This window comes from Lithobates pipiens, unplaced genomic scaffold (genome assembly GCF_037356315.1).
Source record: "Lithobates pipiens isolate NorthernLeopardFrog02 unplaced genomic scaffold, aLitPip1_a1.2 Scaffold_19, whole genome shotgun sequence".
Taxonomy (NCBI): domain Eukaryota; kingdom Metazoa; phylum Chordata; class Amphibia; order Anura; family Ranidae; genus Lithobates; species Lithobates pipiens.
This window is the reverse complement of record NW_027507764.1, coordinates 72,669,652-72,690,524: the sequence shown is the minus strand read 5'-3', so window position 1 is coordinate 72,690,524 and position 20,873 is coordinate 72,669,652. Positions and strand designations below refer to the sequence as shown.

The following is a 20,873-nucleotide window of genomic DNA, read 5'->3' as shown; positions in this document are numbered from 1 at the left end:
AACCAAACTCATAATTTTTCCTCCAACCCGTGCCCCTCCCCCTGACTTCTCCATCAAGATCAATAATACAACCATCGGTACCTCCTGTCATGCCAAGGTACTAGGTGTAATCCTAGACTCTGACCTGTCCTTTCAGCCCCAAATCCAATCACTATCCAAATTGTCCAGACTTCACCTCCGAACATCTCCACAATACGCCCCTTTCTAACTGTGGAGATCACTAAGCAACTTATTCACTGCCTCGTTATCTCTTGCCTTGATTATTGTATCTCCCCCCTCATTGGCCTACCTCTCCGCAAGCTATTCCCTCTTCAGTCTATCATGAATGCCTCTGCCAGACTCATCCACCTTACCAACCGTTCACTCCTCTCTGACAATCCCTACACTGGCTTCCCATTGCCCAATGAGTAAAATTCAAAGCCCTTACAATACCATACAAAGCCAATCACAATTCCGCCCCGAGCCACATTGCCAAGCTTATCTCCAAATATCACCCAAACCGTCCTCTCCACTCCTCCCAAGACCTTCTGCTCTCTAGCTCCCTTGTCTCCTCCACCCATGCTCATTACCTGGACTTCTCTAGAGCCTCTCCCATCCTCTGGAACTCACTTCCCCAATCTGTCCCATTATTTCCTACTGTCCACTTTTAGGCGATCCCTGAAAACTCATCTCTTCAGGGAGGCCTATCCTGCCTCCAGCTAACAACCAAATCTTCTACTTCCCTCATCAGTTCATCCCTCACAGTCCCTACCTTTTGTTTCCCCAGCCCCTCCCTCTTAGATTGTAAGCTTGCAGAAGCAGGGTACTCTAACCCTCTTGCTTTGCATTGTATGGTTGGTACAGTGTCTCCCTACATCATAAAGTGTTGGCACAATATAAATCCTGTATAATAATAATAATAACGAATGACCTGAAAAAGGAAAAAAAACAAAAAACGAATGAAATGAAGGCATAAACAGACAAATATTTCGGCAGTGCACACGTCTGAATACAAATACATTATAACACATGACATCACTTCCGATTTTTTATTCTGCCGTACGAGAACTTTCCTCAATTATTATTTGCGACTAGAAAGCAAAAAAAGGTCAGACGATGTGTCGTCCAATTTTTGGATCATAAGACTGGAATGCCATTAAACTTCATGGAAAGGAAGGCGTCCCAATACTTTTGGTAATTCAGTGTATCTCTGTAGTCTCATCTCTAAATTCAGCAAAACAGTGCAGAGTGTGTATTATAATACGGCCTTCCTCTTCTCCACACTCACAATCTTCCTATATGGCTCCTCGGATTATAATCCTCCCCCATATATTATAAAATACATCCTGAGCCCCTCCATCCCCATAGAGGACAGGGAAGGAGCCGACACTCCGCACAGCGGAAGATAAACACAAGTCACAGAGAACTTCCTCCCCGGCCAGCGACTTACAATGTAGCCGCATCCTCACCGCTCAACTCCCATTGGCTGCCTCTGCGTTCCATCGCCTCTCACTGGATAGAAGTAACAGAAAGTGATCTCATGCTGCTCGCTGATTGGTTGGAGTGGAGCTGTGTCTTCAGCGCCGCCTGGCTCCGGAGAGTAGAGTGGAATTTGCCTTATTAGGAGAGTGAAAGATTCCACCGCCCGAGGGGACACTTCCTGTCCGCCCGCCGCATCCCTCCCACCGACACCGGGGACACCGAGCACCGGGGGTAAGGAGACCGAGGACTGACCGGGGGGGAGGGGGCACATAGAGCGACAACATGGGAAGAACTCCGGGAATAGAACTTTACTGTACAACCAGCGGAGATCTACAGACCACCGGACACCGAGCTGTGCTCTGTAATGTTCTGTTCCCGGATAGTCTCTAATATTCCTCCCCGCCCCCTCCTCCTCATCATCATCATCCACACACCCTCCTCATTCACCTCATCATCATCATCCACACACCCTCCTCATCATCATCCACACACCCTCCTCCTCATCATCCACACACCCTCCTCATTCACCTCCTCATCATCCACACACCCTCCTCATCATCATCCACACACCCTCCTCATTCACCTCTTCATCATCCACACACCCTCCTCATTCACCTCTTCATCATCCCTACCCCCTCCTCATCATCATCCACACACCCTCCTCATTCACCTCCTCATCATCATCCACACACCCTCCTCATCATCACAATCCACACACCCTCCTCATCATCATCCACACACCCTCCTCATTCACCTCTTCATCATCCCTACCCCCTCCTCATCATCATCCACACACCCTCCTCATTCACCTCCTCATCATCATCCACACACCCTCCTCATCATCATCCACACACCCTCCTCATCATCATCCACACACCCAACTCATTCACCTCTTCATCATCCCTACCCCCTCCTCATCATCATCCACACACCCTCCTCATTCACCTCCTCATCATCATCCACACACCCTCCTCATCATCATCCACACACCCTCCTCATCATCATCATCCACACACCCTCCTCATTCACCTCTTCATCATCCCTACCCCCTCCTCATCATCATCCACACACCCTCCTCATTCACCTCCTCATCATCATCCACACACCCTCCTCATCATCATCCACACACCCTCCCCATCATCATCCACACACCCTCCTCATCATCATCCACACACCCTCCTCATCATCATCCACACACCCTCCTCTTTCACCTCTTCATCATCCCTACCCCCTCCTCATCATCATCCACACACCCTCCTCATTCACCTCCTCATCATCATCCACACACCCTCCTCATTCACCTCTTCATCATCCCTACCCCCTCCTCATCATCATCCACACACCCTCCTCATTCACCTCCTCATCATCATCCACACACCCTCCCCATCATCATCCACACACCCTCCCCATCATCATCATCCACACACCCTCCCCATCATCATCATCCACACACCCTCCTCATCATCATCATCCACACACCCTCCTCATTCACCTCTTCATCATCCACACACCCTCCTCATCATCATCATCATCCACACACCCTCCTCATTCACCTCCTCATCATCATCCACACACCCTCCCCATCATCATCCACACACCCTCCTCATTCACCTCATCATCATCATCCCTACCCCCTCCTCATCATCATCCACACACCCTCCTCATTCACCTCATCATCATCATCATCCCTACCCCCTCCTCATCATCATCCACACACCCTCCTCATTCACCTCTTCATCATCCCTACCCCCTCCTCATCATCATCCACACACCCTCCTCATTCACCTCCTCATCATCCCTACCCCCTCCTCATCATCATCCACACCCCCTCCTCATTCACCTCCTCATCATCATCCCTACCCCCTCCTCATCATCATCCACACACCCTCCTCATTCACCTCTTCATCATCCCTACCCCCTCCTCATCATCATCCACACCCCCTCCTCATTCACCTCCTCATCATCATCCCTACCCCCTCCTCATCATCCACACACCCTCCTCATTCACCTCTTCATCATTCCTACCCCTTCCTCCTCATCATCCACACACCCTCCTCATTCACCTCCTCATCATCATCCACACACCCTCCTCATCCTTCCCGCCCCTCCTCCTCATCATCATCCACATACCCTCCTCATTCACCTCCTCATCATCATCCACATACCCTCCTCATTCACCTCCTCATCATCATCCACACACCCTCCTCATTCACCTCCTCATCATCATCCACACACCCTCCTCATTCACCTCCTCATCATCATCCACACACCCTCCTCATTCACCTCATCATCATCATCCCTACCCCCTCCTCATCATCATCCACACACCCTCCTCATTCACCTCTTCATCATCCCTACCCCCTCCTCATCATCATCCACACACCCTCCTCATTCACCTCCTTCATCATCCCTACCCCCTCCTCATCATCATCCACACACCCTCCTCATTCACCTCCTCATCATCCATACCCCCTCCTCATCATCATCCACACACCCTCCTCATTCACCTCCTCATCATCCATACCCCCTCCTCCTCATCATCCACACACCCTCCTCATTCACCTCCTCATCATCCCTACCCCCTCCTCCTCATCATCCACACACCCTCCTCATTCACCTCATCACCCCACCCCCTCCTCATCACCCTCCTCCTCATCACCCCACCCCCTCCTCATCATCATCCATACACCCTCCTCATTCACCTGCTCTTAATCCCCACCCCCTCCTCATCATCCCTACTCCCTCCTCATTCACTTCCTCATCATCCCTACCCCCTCCTCATTACCCTCATCATCCCCACCCCCTCCTCATCATCATCCACACACCCCTCCTCATCACCTTCATCATCCCCATCCCCATCCCCCTCCTCATCACCCTCATCATCCCTACCCCCTCCTCATCAGCCTCATCCCCCTCCCTATCATCATCCACACCTCCTCCTCATCACCCTCATCCCCCTCCTCATCATCACCCCATCCCCTCCTCATTCACCTCCTCATCTCCACCCCCTCCTCATCACCCCCATCACCACCCCCTCCTCATTCACCTCCTCATTCCCTTCCTCATCATCCCCACCCCCTCCACATCTTTCTCCTCCTCATTCCACTCCTCACGTCACTCCTCACCCCCCTCCTCATCACCATCCCCCTTCTTTTCCCTTCCCCCTCTTCTTCCCACTTCCCATCCCCTCCTCATCACCACCCCCCTCATCCTCCTCATCACCACCCTCGTCAACCCCCTCCTCATCCTCATTCCCCTCCATATCCTCATCCCCCCTCCCCCCCTCCTTGTCCTCCTCCTCCTCATAGCAAATGCTCTCCTGCCTATATATATATATATATATATATATATATATATATATATATATATATATATATATATATATATATATATTTTTTAAATAAAATAACAAACATGTTATACTGTAATTGCCTGAACTTTGTTATGGTTTTGCACAGAGCCTCCTCTTCTTGGGTCCCCTGCTGACACTTGGCCCCTCCCCTTCGACTAGTGCGCCCAAAGAAAGACACTTTGCATGGGGGTACTAGTGCATCTATAGACACAGACAGAAGGTCTTGGCCCTGCCCCCTCACCCCCTATGAAAGCTGCTGTCAGACTAAAACACCTCACTAACCAATCTGTGACTGCTGCCCCTCTCTGCCAATCCCTTTACTGGCTTCCACTACCCCACCGTATAAAATTCAAACTACTAACCACAGTATACAAGTCCATTCATAACATCGCCCCCGGCTACATCACCAACCTTATCTGCAGATATCACCCAAATTGTCCTCTCTGCCCCCCCCCCCCCCCCCCAAGACCTCTTGTTCTCTAGCTCTGTTGTGACCTCCTTGCATGCTGGCCTACAGGACTTCTCCAGAGCCTCTCCCATCCTTTGGAACTCCCTGCCCCAGTATGTCTGGTCAGCTCCTACCCTGTCCACCTTTAGGTGATACTTGAAAACAAATTTATTAAGAGAAGCCTATCCCCAACCCCACCTAAGGACTGTACCCGCGTCCCCTCCATCAGATCACCCCCCCACAGCTATTATATTTTGTACCACTTCCCTCTCCCTTTAGATTGTAAGCTCCATGAACAAGGCCTTCATATTCCTTCTGTATTGCATTGTACTGTCTTTCTTTATATTTTAAAGCACTGCATAAACTGTTGGTGATAAATTGTGTATAATAATAATAATAAGGACTATGCCACACTAGTAATCCTGTTGCTGGCAGAGACTTGGCAAAATTTGACAGCAAAATACAGAGATAATACTTCTCTGCTTGTATGGCGTCACTCCCTTTCCAGCCAAGATGCTGCATAATCCATAGAAAGGAGACAGGGAGACATCACACTGGTTTGGCTGGCGGGTGAGTGACTCTGTATGTAGATAGGTGTGCGCAGCCTTACACAGCATGACATTAGTGTGTGCACACTAGAGCTCAAACACACGTGCCTTCCTCAGCTTACACGGGACAGGGAATGAATGGAAAGTGCTCTGTGCTGAGAGGCTTCCTGTTCATTCACAAACTGAAGTATAGTAAACTCAGTTTACTATGCTTCAGTTATGAATAAACACAGTGATTGAGTGTGTTTATTTATAAAAGGAAGACAGTTGTAATTTACATATTTAGTAGCCCCTTCCCCCACTCTCCATCCTGAAACAACCCCCACAGCAGCTGGGGGAGAGGAGAAGAGGGAAGCCAGCAGCACTGCAGGGTGGGGGGGGCCAACACAGGGGAAGCCCGGGTAGTAGGGGGAATCAGCACTGTACATAGTGTTTAGGGTGTGCCCAGGCACACCTAGCACACCCCCTGTGGACACCTATGGTGGGGACAGATTTTTTTTGTACAGGATAGGTATAGGGTTTGTATCGAGTAACCAGCTGTATTGTCACAATATTCATGGTTTTCTTTTCCATTTCAGTAGCAAAATGTCCAAGTCTTTGAAGAAGATAGTGGAGGAGAGCAGGGAGAAGAATGTCACAGAAATTGACATGTGTGACCGAGGGATCGCTAACATGCTGGACATTCCCGGCCTGTGTAAGTAGAGCTCCTAAGGGTTTCCTAAAGCTGTGTACCAAACACCGTTTTCTCACAATGCTGTTCCTGGGTGCCAATTCTAATACGTTTTAGGACAGGCTCACGTCTTTGTGTTCAGCGTGTGTTCTCCTGCATTTCAGTAAAGTAAAAAGTGTACTAAAGCGCTGATATGTACTAGTAAATAAATAAATATCATATTTATCTGCGTTTTACATGCTCCAGCATATAACACACACCCCAAGTTTAGGAGGGAATATTAAGGAAAAAAACTTACATTTAAATGCCCATCAATGCAGCCTTATCAGTGTCCATCAATGCAGCCTCGCCCAGTGCCTTTGTAACATTGCTAGTCTAGTTGCAACATTGCCCTGATTTAAAATTGGCGCTGACTGAGCGGAGAGGAGCGAGCAGAGCCAAGATGCACAAAGCCAATTGTACTTCGGCTAGACTCAGCTCTGTTCACAGCCCGGCCCCCCTCCACTGATTTCAAGAGGAGCGAGCGCAGACAACATGCAGAAAGCTGAGTGTACTTTGGCTGGACTCCACAGGGGCGGGACTGCAAGAGGAGCCGAGTCTAGCCGAAGTACACTCGGCTTTCTGCATCTTGGCTCCGCTCGCTCCTTTCTTCAGAATCAGCGGGGTTTGGCTTATAACACGTACCCACGATTTCCCCCTGATTTTAAAGTGGAGGTCCACCCTAAAGTGGACCTTACGCTCATTGGAATCTTCCCCCCCTTCCTGCGCCACAATTGGCACCTTTCAGGGGGGAGGGGGGTGCAGGTACCTGTACAGTACAGATATCTGCACCCACTTCCGGCGTAGATTCTGCAGAAGGTACACCCCTTTCCGCAGAATCTACGCCCCTTTCCGAAAGTCCCCCGCTGTCTGCTGGGAAACGCATGGATCCCAGAGACAGCGGGGACCATCCTTATTGCACAGCGCGACTCGCGCATGCGCAGTAGGGAACCGGGAAATGAAGCCGAAAGGCTCCACTTCCTGATTCCCATACCCAAGGTGGCGGCAGCAGCACCCGAGAGACAATCGAGAGATCGGCTTCGGGTGCCGACATCGCGGGCACGCTGGGCGGGTAAGTGTCACTATTTTAAAAGTCAGCAGCTGCAGTATTTGTAGCTGTTGGCTTTAAAAAATAAATAAATGGCGGACTCCCGCTTTAAGGGGAAAAAAGTGTGTGTTATACGCCGATAAACACGGTAAGTGATAAATACTAGAAGGTGACCAAATAATATAGCTGCCATTATTGTGTATGGGAACTGATATCACACAAAAAGTGTTGTTTATATTTAGAATGTATAATGCGCTAATATTAACCTCCCAATATAACACAGTGTAACCTCCTAATGGTTAATCAGTGAGTTTCCCCCTGATTCCTGATGTGTCCTCCACTATCATGAATATACTGCCCATACATCATGGTTGGTTCATGCATGCCATCCCCCATGTGACAGTATTTGGGCCTGGTACAGTTTCCTTATCTCTAGAAGAGTGAAATATTCACTGGGGCTGCAGTGTGCTAGGATTGATGAACATGAGTGGGGGAAACCAAGTCAAGGCACCAAATCATGTCTACTAAAGCTATACTTTTAAAAATACCACTAACACTGGATCACTATAATTGAAGGAAATTGAGCTTGCCTTAAAGTGTTGCTAAACCCAGGACCCTGCATTCACCATATCTGGTCTCACACAGAACATGGAAATGCAATAGTTTTAGTAAATATAAACTGCTAAATACCTTTTCTCATCAGCAGTATATATCAGTCTTGTGACTTCTATCAGTGTCTGGTTAAAGCTTAGCTTGTAGGATGAGACTTCACTCAGACTATCCTATCAGGATACAGGACCCCTTACTCTTCTGTATGGACAGTGCTGATTGGCCCTGTACTGATCACTGAGCACTCAAAGAAGGAAGGAAAAAAAATAAAAAAACTCTCTGCCAATACACACCCAACTGAGCATGTGCAGCTTGTCCCCTTGTTCTGTATTATCAGGTAATGTATTGGGGACAGTGGAAGAAGGGGAGGATCAAAGAATACAGGATCAAACAGCCTTTTTACACAATGCACGAGATAAACCCCGTAGGTTCCACGGGGAGTATAACAAGCATACTTTACTGCATATACAGACTGATTTTACTGTTGTGGGTTTAGTAACACATTAAGTAACAATGCCCTAATAAAAAGTAAGGACACGATAAAGCAAACATGGAAAAATATAATAAAACAAATGTCACTGTAAAAGTATAAACTTAGCCCTACCTTTTTAAAAGTATGTTTAGTAACATAATAAATATATATATTTGATTGCAATTTCTGTAATTGTGAGATGACGGTACAATGATATTCTTCCTCCCTCTGAGAGATCTTTTGTGTTGTTATTTTGAGAATGTTGAATAAAATAGGCTGAAATATAAAAATACATATGCCAGTAATACAGGGCTTCTTTATAGATGCTGATTATGTGTATTTCCTGCTGATTAAAATGAAATGTGACATTTCTGTTTCCTTTCACAGTCACCCTGTCCCACATCACCCAGCTCATTCTGAGTCACAACAAGCTGACCAGTAAGTACATTGCGCCAGCATACTTTGGTGCACTCCTCGGTGTATTCCAGAATGTAACTTACCTGTGTGATGTCATATTTTCTGTTAGTCATATTGATATGTCAATTGTTGACTTGGTTCTGATCCTGGCCTACCCACCTAGTTAGTCACTGAACTGGAATGAATGAAAAATAATATTACCTAGGATAAGAGGGAATTTCATGCAGAATACCATCCAACCAGAGAACAGATCGTAGATCCAGGGTCACAGTCTGCCATGTTGATCGCCCCAGGGTCAGCATAACCAGAACACAGTCCACAAGCTGCTTCATCTTCTGTCAGAAAATTACATATAGTAAATCTGTAAGTATTTGTAGTAAATTTTTGGAACCAGATGGAAAGATATCTATTCAGGGTCTGGTATAGATTTTTTTTTTAGGGGGAGCCCGGTGCATTTTTAATGTTTCATGTGAAAGATCTATCATTATCATTTTTTATTTTGCCATTCTGTCCCCTGTAGGACAAAGTATATGTAGTACCTTATTAGTGTTGGTGCAATATTAATTTCCTGAATAGAAAATTAGAAAAAGCATGTAGCGCTCATATGTGCAATTCACTCACAACATGTACCTAATTCTATCTCATGTGAGACATATACCAAACCAAACATGAATAAACTTATATACATCTATAAAGTGCTGAAGTGTGCAAAGCAATGTATAATTAAAACACATGCACATATACCCAAACTTAACCAGGTGAAAAAGCATGCATTGCAGTGAATGCACTCACCAGCTATTAAGCCTCACACTTTCGTGCTTGGCTGATAAGGCTTTTAACCCTCTAATCAGAGTTATAACTGAGGGATCATCAGACTTGCGAAGCCCACACACATTAGCCCCTCCTTGATGGTGTGTATGTATATATAACCTTGCAAGAGAAAAAGAAGCCCCCAATAGCGTAATACAGTTTCAATGAACTCTTTAATCAAATAAAACCATCCAATTCCAATGCACTCACATGAACTCCATAAAAAGTTTAGCCAAAACAAATTACACTCCACATCACGCTTGAACTTCTTTTTAAATTTATATGCTGGGGCATTGATGGTCATGGCAGAGCCAGGATTACACAAGTGGTCGAATTGCTTCTCACCCCTCCTCGTTGCCGCACTCGCTCTGTTCGACAGTACAGCAGTGGTTGAAGCGTCCTGTGTCCTCCCCTTCACTCCCTCCGTCCACCAGTAACCTTACAAAGCCCAATGCTCTAGATTAGTAATACTACACGTTCGCCAGATAGGCACGCCCCAACATGTGTATATTATATATATATATATATATATATATATATATATATATAAGGACTGAAACAACTAATCGATTAATCGACAACTAATCGATTATGAAATTAATCGATTACTATTTTCATAATCGATTAATCGGCCAGTAAAATAATGGTGCTAAAAAAAACTAAAATGAGCTCTTGATAGTAGAAAAAGAGCAAATAATGGCTACTGTAAAAATATTACTTTCACTGTTCTACAGTAAAAAAATAAACCCCTACAGTAGTGATTATCTGCTTTTTTTTTCTACTATAAAGGGCTCATTTTCATTTTTTTAACCCCATTATGTTACTAAACGTCTTAGACCTGGTTCACAGCTATGTGTTTATTGGTGCTTTTTGCAGAAATGCACTACAGTTCATTTACATGGTTTCCTATGAGACACGTTCACATCTGAAAGGGTCAGGGACTTTCAACGCAAAATGGTACTTTATTGGTTCAACATACTTCAATGGAGAAGCTGCAGAAAAAGCATGTAATGCGTTTTTGCAGCAATTTGTGTTTTTTAATCTGCCCAAAAAAAAGCAAAAATGCGAATTGCATTAAAATCACATGCGCAAAAATCAAAACGTACTGCAAAAAGCACGGCAGAAACAGATCAAAAGCAAACTGCATAGGTGTATATTGAGCCTTATGCTGGCCACACAGAACAATTTTCAGATGAGAATATTCCGACGAAAAATCTTTGTACATTCGCTGAATGAAAGAATTTTGTTTGAAATTTTCACTTGTTTTTTACATTCTGTTTTTAAAATGAATGTAATTTCTGAACGAAAACCACAAACACCGTCTGAGAATTCCTTTTGACTAAGAAGTTTTCTATGATTTCCAAATTTTCCTGCCACTGTGGTTGAAAATGAACGTCAATTTGACACACTTTTTTTTTTTAAGGTTATTAACCGATTAATCGATTAATCAAAACAATAATCAGCCAACTAATCGATTATAAAAATAATCGTTAGTTGCAGCCCTAATATATATATATTGTTTTTATTTTTTCACTGCAATTAATGCTTTTTCACCTGATTAAGTTTGGGTATATGTGCATGTGTTTTAATTATATTGCTTTGCACACTTCAGCACTTTATAGATGTATATACGTTTATTCATGTATGTTTGGTTTGGTATATGTCTCACATGAGATAGAATTGGGTACATGTTGTGAGTGAATTGCACATATAAGTGCTACATGCTTTTTCTAATTTTCTATTCAAGGAAACTATATTGCACCAGCACTAATATATAATTTTTGTATAAGTAGCAGCTTCGATTATAGGGTGGGAATTTGTTGTTTAGCGCAGTGGTGATACATGCTGGAAGAGGGAGCAAGTTGTGGTGTATCAGTTATTCACAATATGTAGTACCTTTGTCTGATTTTTATTTTTTTCTAGGTGTTTTCTAACCCTAGTTTTGAGGTTCACACTGCCTTCCTCCTCTCATGCTGTGGCCGATTTGACAATAGTTTTGATAGGTTTGAAGGAATCATGGCTGTAGCTTGTCTTGGCTGTGAGCACTTTCCAGAGACAAGCAATGGCAAGAGGAATGCAAAGGCTGACACCCCCTCCCCCACTGCATTTCTCTTTCTGCAGCTTTGAATCAGCTATCTCCTTCAAAACTATTGTTGAATTGGCCATGTCAGGGGGGCTTCAGGTAGGACCTCCATAACTAGGGTTAGATTACACTAGGAAACATAGGACATATTACTACATATACTTTGTCCTATAGGGAATAGAAGAGTGTTGGAGTCTTGGGCCTTTTTTCATGTACAGTTCTGGCTTTTGAGGTTAGCTAATGTGCATGAGGCCTAAGGACATTCAAGTCATTCCCCATGTTTTTCAATGATAACCATTCATATTTATGTGACCTAAAGTTGCAGCGACTTCAAAGTAGTTCATGCACTACTTGGTCCGACTTTCATGAAACTTGAGGGCCATAGACTTCAATGTTAACCCTCAAAAGTTGTATGAAATTCATACCTGAATGTAATACTATGTATTTTAAAAAAATTGCATTGGTACTCAGTTTCCCCTGCCATTGCCCAGCATCCCTTGCCTATTATACCCCTTTCACACCAGGGCATTTTACAGGCGCTATAGCGTTAGAAATAGCACCTGCAATCCTCCCTAAAAGCCCGAGGGCTCTCACACTACAGCGGTGCGCTGGCAGGACGTCAGGGAAAAGTCCTGCCAGCAGCTTCTTTGGAGCGGTGTGTTTACCGCTACTCCACCGCTGCTCCCCATTGAAATCAATGGGGCAGCACTGTAATACCGCTGGCAAAACGCCGCTATTGCGGCGTATTTCCGACGGTTTTAAACCTTTCTTGCCCGCTAGCGGCCGAAATGCGCCGCAAATCCGCCGGTAAAACGCCGCTAAAAATAGTGGCATTTTACCGCCCACGCTATGGGCGGTGTGGTGTGAAATGGGTCTTAATAATGAAATTGGTGAGAAATGGTTTTCAAGGTTTGCTCGATAACTGAGTTCAGTGAGGTTTGCATTAGAGCTGCACGGTTAATCACTAAGAATCAAAATCATGATCTTTTTCCCTTCCCAATCTTCAAAACAGCATATCATGATTCTAACAAGTGCAGAGAGTTCTCACAGCTGGAAAAAAAAAAAATACAGGCAGCCTGCCAAGTTTTATCACAACACTTGAATAAGTAGAAACAAAGTATCTTTTCAAAAATAAAGTATATTTTCGTTCTTTTACCAAAGGAATGAACTCCAGCTGTAAATGAAGGAAGTTTAACCATTTATAGACCAAAAATTTTCTAACAAACCTTTTCTGAAAAACCTTTTCTGGCATTTGTTGCTTACAAGTAAAAATCATAATTTTATGCTAGAAAATGAATTGGAACACCCAAACATGAGATAAAAATAAAATACACTTTCATGGTTAGTAAGGCTGAATAAAGACACCAGTCCATCCAGTTCAACCTGAGTGAGTGTCTACAATTGTCCCTATCCCTGTACATTGCACACTCACATCAGTCCCTACCCTCAAGGAGCCCACAATCCAAGGTCCCGATTCATATACTAGGGCTTTGGAATGTGGGAGGAAACCGGAGTACCTGGAGGAAGCCCACGCAGGCACAGGGAGAACATGCAAACTCCAGGCAGGTAGAGTCATGGTTGGGATTCGAACCAGCGACCCTTCTTACTGCTAGGTGAGAGTGCTAACCACTACACCACTGTGCCAGTTTAATTCATTAAAAAAGAATGAAACAGTAAAGTTAGCACTATTTTTTTTCTTTTGTATCGTGAAAAAAGAAGATGTTTCATCACGAGAATCGTGAGAGAATTGTGATCTTTATTCTAAGCAAAAAAAAAAAATTGCGATTCTCATTTTAGCCCAAATCATACAACTCTAGTTTGCATTAAAATTTGTAATTTACGGATACCGTATATACTCGAGTATAGGCCGACCCGAATATAAGCCGAGGCCCCCAATTTACCCCCAAAAAACTGGAAAACTTATTGACTCGTGTATAAGCCGAGGGTGAGACATGGCTGTCCATCCCTGTGTGTCCGTCCATCCCTGTGTGTCCGTCCATCCATCCCTGTGTGTGTGTCCATCCATCCATCCATCCATCCATCCCTGTGTGTGTGTCCGTCCATCCATCCCTGTGTGTGTATCCATCCATCCATCCATCCCTGTGTGTGTGTGTGTGTGTGTGTGTGTGTATTCATCCATCCATCCATCCCTGTGTGTGTGTGTGTGTGTGTGTGTGTGTGTGTGTGTGTGTCCAGCCTACCTGTGTCCCAAGCCTCCGTCCCAAGCCTCCGTCCCGAGCCGCCGTCGTCCCGAGCCGCCGTCGTCCCGAGCCGCCGTCGTCCCGAGCCGCCGTCGTCCCGTGCCTCCTCTGTCCCGTGCCTCCTCTGTCCCGTGCCTCCTCTGTCCCGTGCCTCCTCTGTCCCGTGCCTCCTCTGTCCCGTGCCTCCTCTGTCCCGTGCCTCCTCTGTCCCGTGCCTCCTCTGTCCCGTGCCTCCTCTGTCCCGTGCCTCCTCTGTCCCGTGCCTCCTCTGTCCCGTGCCTCCTCTGTCCCGTGCCTCCTCTGTCCCGTGCCTCCTCTGTCCCGTGCCTCCTCTGTCCCGTGCCTCCTCTGTCCCGTGCCTCCTCTGTCCCGTGCCTCCTCTGTCCCGTGCCTCCTCTGTCCCGTGCCTCCTCTGTCCCGTGCCTCCTCCGTCCCGTGCCTCCTCCGTCCCGTGTCGTGCCGATGGATCGCCGCTCCAGGATCGCCGCTCTTCTCGGCGGCCATTCTACAATTCAAAAGCCGCGCCTCCGTCCTCCGCCTGTGATAGGCGGAACACTCAATTTCCCAGCAGCCTGTGTTCCGCCTATCACGGACATCCTCTCATACTCGTCCGTAGTATGAGAATGAACGGATGTCCGTGATAGGCGGAACACTGACTGCTGGGAAATTCAGTGTTCCGCCTATCACAGGCGGAGGCGGAGAAGGAGGCGCGGCTTTTGAATTTTAATGTCCGCCGTCTGTCTGCTCGATACGCTGATCGAGCAGTCAGACAGCGGTGACTCGAGTATAAGCCGAGGGGGCACTTTCAGCCTCAAAAAAGAGGCTGAAAATCTCGGCTTATACTCGAGTATATACGGTAATTTTATTTTTTATTTTTTTGACAAATATGCCAGTGAATGGAACCCAGGCATAGTCTCCTATTTACTACTTATAGAAAGACATGCTGAGGGCACAGACTGATGTAAAAGTGCAATGTATATGTAAAGCGCGCCGTAAATTGCCGTTGCTACAGAAGTACCTGAAATGTTTACTTTATAGAGAAGTTACATTTGTAACAATCTCTCTTCCCTAATGTCGCAATGTACAATCATGCATTAGGTTGTTGCTGCCACCTAGTGTCCATAAGTTTATTACATCCTCTTCCGTGTGTGCGTGAAAATAAATGTGATTAGTGAGAGCAGATGTGTAAAGCATTTACATCGTTAACCTCCTCGCGCCCGCCCTATAGCCGAATTACGGCCGTAGAGCAGGCGCGTTCGTTTGGGCGGTCGTCCCTGGACGGCCTGATGTTTACTTCCGCAATGCGCGCCGCCGCGGGCGCGCATCGCGGAAGTTCTGTGTTCGCCGTGTCCCCCGGGGACAGGCAAACACAGATCGCTGTAAACGGCCAATCACAGCGGCCGTTTACAGCGTGATCGGCGTGTCCAATGGGAGATGATCTCATATGTAAACATATGAGATCATCTCGCAGCGCCGCTCTCCTTCCTCGCACAGACAGTGCGAGAGGGGAGAGATGAACGGCTGCAGCGGCAGCCGTTCTGATTCCGGAAAAAAAAAAAAAAAAAAAAATGAAATAAAAAGTGCCATCCGCCCCCAGCAGTGCCATCCGCCCCCAGCAGTGCCATCTGCCCCAGTGCCATCCACCCCAGTGCTACCTGCCCCCAGTGCCATCCACCCCAGTGCTACCTGCCCCCAGTGCCATCCACCCCAGTGCTACCTGCCCCTAGTGCCATCCACCCCAGTGCTACCTGCCCCCAGTGCCATCCACCCCAGTGCTACCTGCCCCCAGTGCCATCCACCCCAGTGCCACCTGCCCCCAGTGCCACCTGCCCCCAGTGCCACCTGCCGTCAGTGCCACCTGCCGTCAGTGCCACCTGCCGTCAGTGCCACCTGCCGTCAGTGCCACGTGTCATCAGTGCCACATAGTGCCATCTGTCATCAGTGCCACGTATCAGTGCCATTTGTCATCAGTGCCACCTGTCAGTGTCACGTGCCATCTGTTGTCAGTGTCACGTGTCATCAATGCCACTTATCAGTGCCATCTGTCATCAGTGTCACGCGTCATCGGTGGCATGTATTAGTGCCATCTGTCATCGGTGGCACATATTAGTGCCACGTATTAGTGCCATCTGTCATCGGTGCCACGTTTCAGTGCCACGTGTCATCAGTGCCACGTATTAGTGCCACGTGTCATCAGTGCCACGTATAAGTGCCACGCGTCATCAGTGCCACATATTAGTGCCATCTGTCATCAGTGCCACATATTAGTGCCATCTGTCATCAGTGCCACCTGTCATCATTGCCACGTATCAGTGCCATCTGTCATCAGTGTCACGTGTCATTGTCCTGGTGCTTCAAAAGTGTAATAAATAGTCAACAAGTTAGATGTGTAACTTATGTTCCTAGAACACATGATGGCGCTACCTGCATGTTGGGCCTCTCTATGTGGCCAGGCTGTGAAAAAGTCCCACACATATGGTATTGTAATACTCAGGAGGAGTAGCAGAATTTTTTGGGGGGTGTCATTTGTGGTATACACATGCCATGTGAGAGAAATAACCTATTACAATGACAATTTTGTGGAGAAAAAAAAAAAAAAAAGAAAAATCTTAATTTTGCAAAGAATTGTGGGAAAAAAATGACAACATCAAAAAGCTCACTATACCTCTTACTAAATACCTTGGAATGTCTACTTTCCAAAAAGGGGTCATTTGGGGGGTATTTGTACTTTCCTGACTTGTTCGGGTCACAAGAAGCGAGATAGGTCACCAGTACATCAGATGTGATCAATTTTGTGCGATTCGCACCACAGCTTGTAGACTCTCTAACTTTCACAAAGACCAAATAATATCCACTAATTTGGGTTATTTTTACCAAAGACATGTAGCAGTATAAATTGTGACCAAAATTTATGAAGAAAAATTAATAATTTGCATAATTCTGTCACAGAAACAAAGAAATATGCGTTTTTTTTCAAAATTTTCGGTCTTTTTTCATTTATAGCGCAAAAAATAAAAACCCCAGAGGTGATCAAATACCACCAAAAGAAAGCTCTATTTGTGGGAAAAAAAGGACAAAAAATTCATTTGGGTACAGTGTTGCATGACTGAGTAATTGTCATTCAAAGTGTGAGAGCACCGAAAGCTGAAAATTGGTCTGGGCAGGAAGGTGTTTAAGTGCCCTGTAAGCAAGTGGATGAAGAGAATATATTGAAAATGTAGTTGTACACTTCAAACCATATGGCCTGCTCTGTAGTATAGTAGGGTTGTGTTTAGCATTCTGTTCATATGCTAAAATTTGTACGCTATAATTAGTAACATGTTTACCATATTAGATTGATACGTTTTTAGATATATTTTGGCACTAATGTGATGTTAATGCACTGGGATGCTTCCACGGTACAGGAAGATACATTTACACATTGAAAACAAAGATGGGATCTTCAGTTCTAAACCCTAATGCTTTTATATGTTAAAGCTGAACTCCAGACAAACCGCTAAATACACAGATGAAATACATACAGTATATGGGGCTGTTATAGCTGCCAATTAATTTGTATTTCTGTGTATCCAGTCCTGAATTTTACACCGTTCTGCCACACAGCACAGCACTGTAAGCCCCTGTACATACGGTTGGAAATTCTGACCACAAAATCTGTAGGATTTTTTTCAGATGGATTTTGTCCGAAACTGGTGTTGCATACACACGGTTGGACAAAGTTGTTTGAAAATCCGATCGTTCGGAAAGAGGAGACGTTTGTTCCTTACCGACGGGACTACGTTGAGGCTAGTAGCCAATAGCTTTGCTCTCGTACTTTGATCTGAGCATGCGTGGCACTTTGTCTGACCGTAATTCTCTACAAACTATCGGAAAAAGTCTGATCGTATTTTGTTGTCGGGAAATTTGAAATCCTGCTCTCAAATTTTTTCCGTCAGAATAATTCTGACGGAAAAAGTCCGATAGAGACCACACACGATCGGATTTTCCGACGATGTAATCTGATCGTACCTTTTCCATTGGAATGTCCGACCATGTGTACGGGGGCTTAGAGTGGAGTGAGGGTCTGATAGATCTTTGCTGATCTCCTCACTATTACCATGTGACTGGACAGTGGAAGGAGAAAGCAACACAGTGATATGCTCATCTCTCTGTCGGAATAGTTCAGACACATCACGTTTACGTGGAAAAGAAGTTTGTGGGGGACATCACAGGGCTCCCGGGGAGAAGCGGTCCTCTTTTTGCTGTTGGTTCCCGTCCGGTGGCGCCGGTGGTTCCCAGCAACTACGGCTCGGTGTCGCAGCGTCACGGAGGTCAGCTGATGGGTCGTACAGGGTCGCGCTGTGATGACATTGTTGCACGCGTTCGGAGCATGCGTGCTCCTTCCTTAGATGCCTGAAATTTTTTCTTACAGTGATATGCTCATCTCTCTGTCACTCTGCTTTCTCCTCCTGTCAGTATGCTTCTTGCACTGCAGCACATCTGCTTGGCTCCTTGTGTTAATATTCACCTCTTCTCTCTGACCACTGTAGACTGCAAGAGACTGAGCCCATGCAGGGAAAAAGCAACAGGTTCACTATAATGCTGGCCACAGGGACTTCACATGCTCACTGTTCTGTCACTCCACCCCACTCCAATCAGCCACCAAGAGAGAGGAAAGCACTTGTGAATATGGAGAAGCATGTGACTCCACGTGACACTGGCGGTGTTGTGTGGTTGGAGCAAGGCTCTTATACAGGGCTTGGTGGAATCCTCATCTCCATTAGGCTACATTCACACAGGCGGTTTGGCCTGTCAGTGCCAACTTCTGGCATTTTCAGATGTCCTGGAGGCACAGATGCATCATCAAGCCCTCCTGCCAGCAGCCTGTCAAGATCTATAACTGGCTTCAATACAGAGGGGCTGAACGCTGTACTGAGGGGCAATTCACTTGCAGCGTGAAGTTCAATATGTAGCTAGAACGCCACGTTTTTAAGCGATCGATTTTATGATATATCTAAAAATAATCAAACGAATGTTAGATAGTTTAATAAACCTCAAGATGATAGAACTACATCAGAGAATTCAAGGAACTGACAAAAATAAAAGATTGGAGATGTCTGTCTTATATTGTGTACTGGGTTTTCTGATGTGAACCAGTTTGTACTATAATTGTGATGTCTCATATTTTTATCTATAGATGGTAGTTACATGATTCTACAAACATATTAACCTGCAATTTTTATATGATTAAAAAATGAAGTTTGAGTTGAACCATAATCTAATTTGTATTCATAATTGATACATTTTTGTGCCATGATTAATACTGTGATTGACCGCAATATTTGTGTAGAAAGACTGTAGACTAAGGGGACCGGATTTTTAAAACGAAATCTGGGGACATATTTGTATTTATTTTTTATGGCAAATGGTAAACTATTTTATAAGCATATTTTCCTCAAATGATATATGCAGTGTATGTATTTTATGAAATGATTGTATGATAGATGTGTGTGTTTGTGTGTATGTATGTAGCGCAGTTAACAAGCATTTTGCAATACAAGCTATTATATATATATATTTTTTTAAAATCCTTACTCTTTGTGAGCATTGTCTCGCAAAATGAGCAGGATTCAAGCCTCTGTGGTGTGCATTTGGCCAGAGGTGCGGGGGCACCAGTGACACTCTGAGCCGCTCGGATGCACTCGAAAAAACTCAGTTCCCGAATGTTTTTGAGTGTCTTCGGCGCCCCCACCTCTGGCCACATGCAGTACTGCATACAATAGAAGTCACTGTGGAACGAATTATCTGAGTTTCCATTGACTTCTATGGGGAAACTCGCTTAGATATTCGAGTGCTTTGGATTACAAACATTCTTCTGGAATAAATTATGCAGGTAATCCAAGGTAGCACTGTACGTTATTTCTCACATTTCATCCATGACATAAAAAAAAAAGACACTTAGAACTTTTTGGGATATGACTACCAAATGTTAAGAAGATAAGATAGAGAAGACATTTTTTCAATGTGTATTTTGAATATTATTCTTCCCAAAGGAGTTCAGGGGTGCGCTATGCACAGAGTTCAGGGGTGCGCTATGCACAGAGTTCAGGGGTGCGCTATGCACAGAGTTCAGGGGTGCGCTATGCACAGAGTTCAGGGGTGCGCTATGCACAGAGTTCAGGGGTGCGCTATGCACAGAGTTCAGGGGTGCGCTATGCACAGAGTTCAGGGGTGCGCTATGCACAGAGTTCAGGGGTGCGCTATGCACAGAGTTCAGGGGTGCGCTATGCACAGAGTTCAGGGGTGCGCTATGCACAGAGTTCATGGATGCGTAACATTAAGAGTGCAGAGATCAGGAGTTGTGTGTGGAGTTGCGAATTAGCTGATTCTCTTGAAAATATTGCATTTTGTGATGGTACTGATCACCAAACTCAATATGGGATATAATTCGACAGAGAGAGAGAGTTCACATTACTTTTATTGAGGTTTAGGGCTCTTGCACACAGGTGGCTGAGCCCATTTAGTGTAATTGCAGCAGGTGCAATGTACAGCCCGTGACTGACATGAATAGTTGGGGGAGGGTCCAATGCTTTCTCATTGGTTGAGGAAGCAGCAGAGAGGCTGTATATCAATCTGCCTCTGAAGTCAGGCTGCCAGGTCTAACTAAAGATTATCAGCTTATGCGGCCAGGGCAACTGTATCCCCTCCACAGAAAAGAGTCCCCAGTCTTCTGCCA

General features: G+C 45.5%; 1 protein-coding gene across 1 annotated transcript in view; it reads left to right on the top strand.

The window, feature by feature from the left end:
* Positions 1-1,523: 1,523 nt before the first annotated feature.
* Positions 1,524-20,873, top strand: part of RSU1 (Ras suppressor protein 1) — a 251,984-nt gene continuing 232,634 nt past the window's right edge. Inside the window, exons 1-3 of the mRNA XM_077490893.1 lie at positions 1,524-1,692; positions 6,388-6,503; positions 9,035-9,085. Coding sequence (XP_077347019.1) covers positions 6,395-6,503; positions 9,035-9,085 — 160 coding nt within the window. The 5' untranslated portion in view covers positions 1,524-1,692; positions 6,388-6,394. The remainder of the gene's footprint in view (positions 1,693-6,387; positions 6,504-9,034; positions 9,086-20,873) is intronic.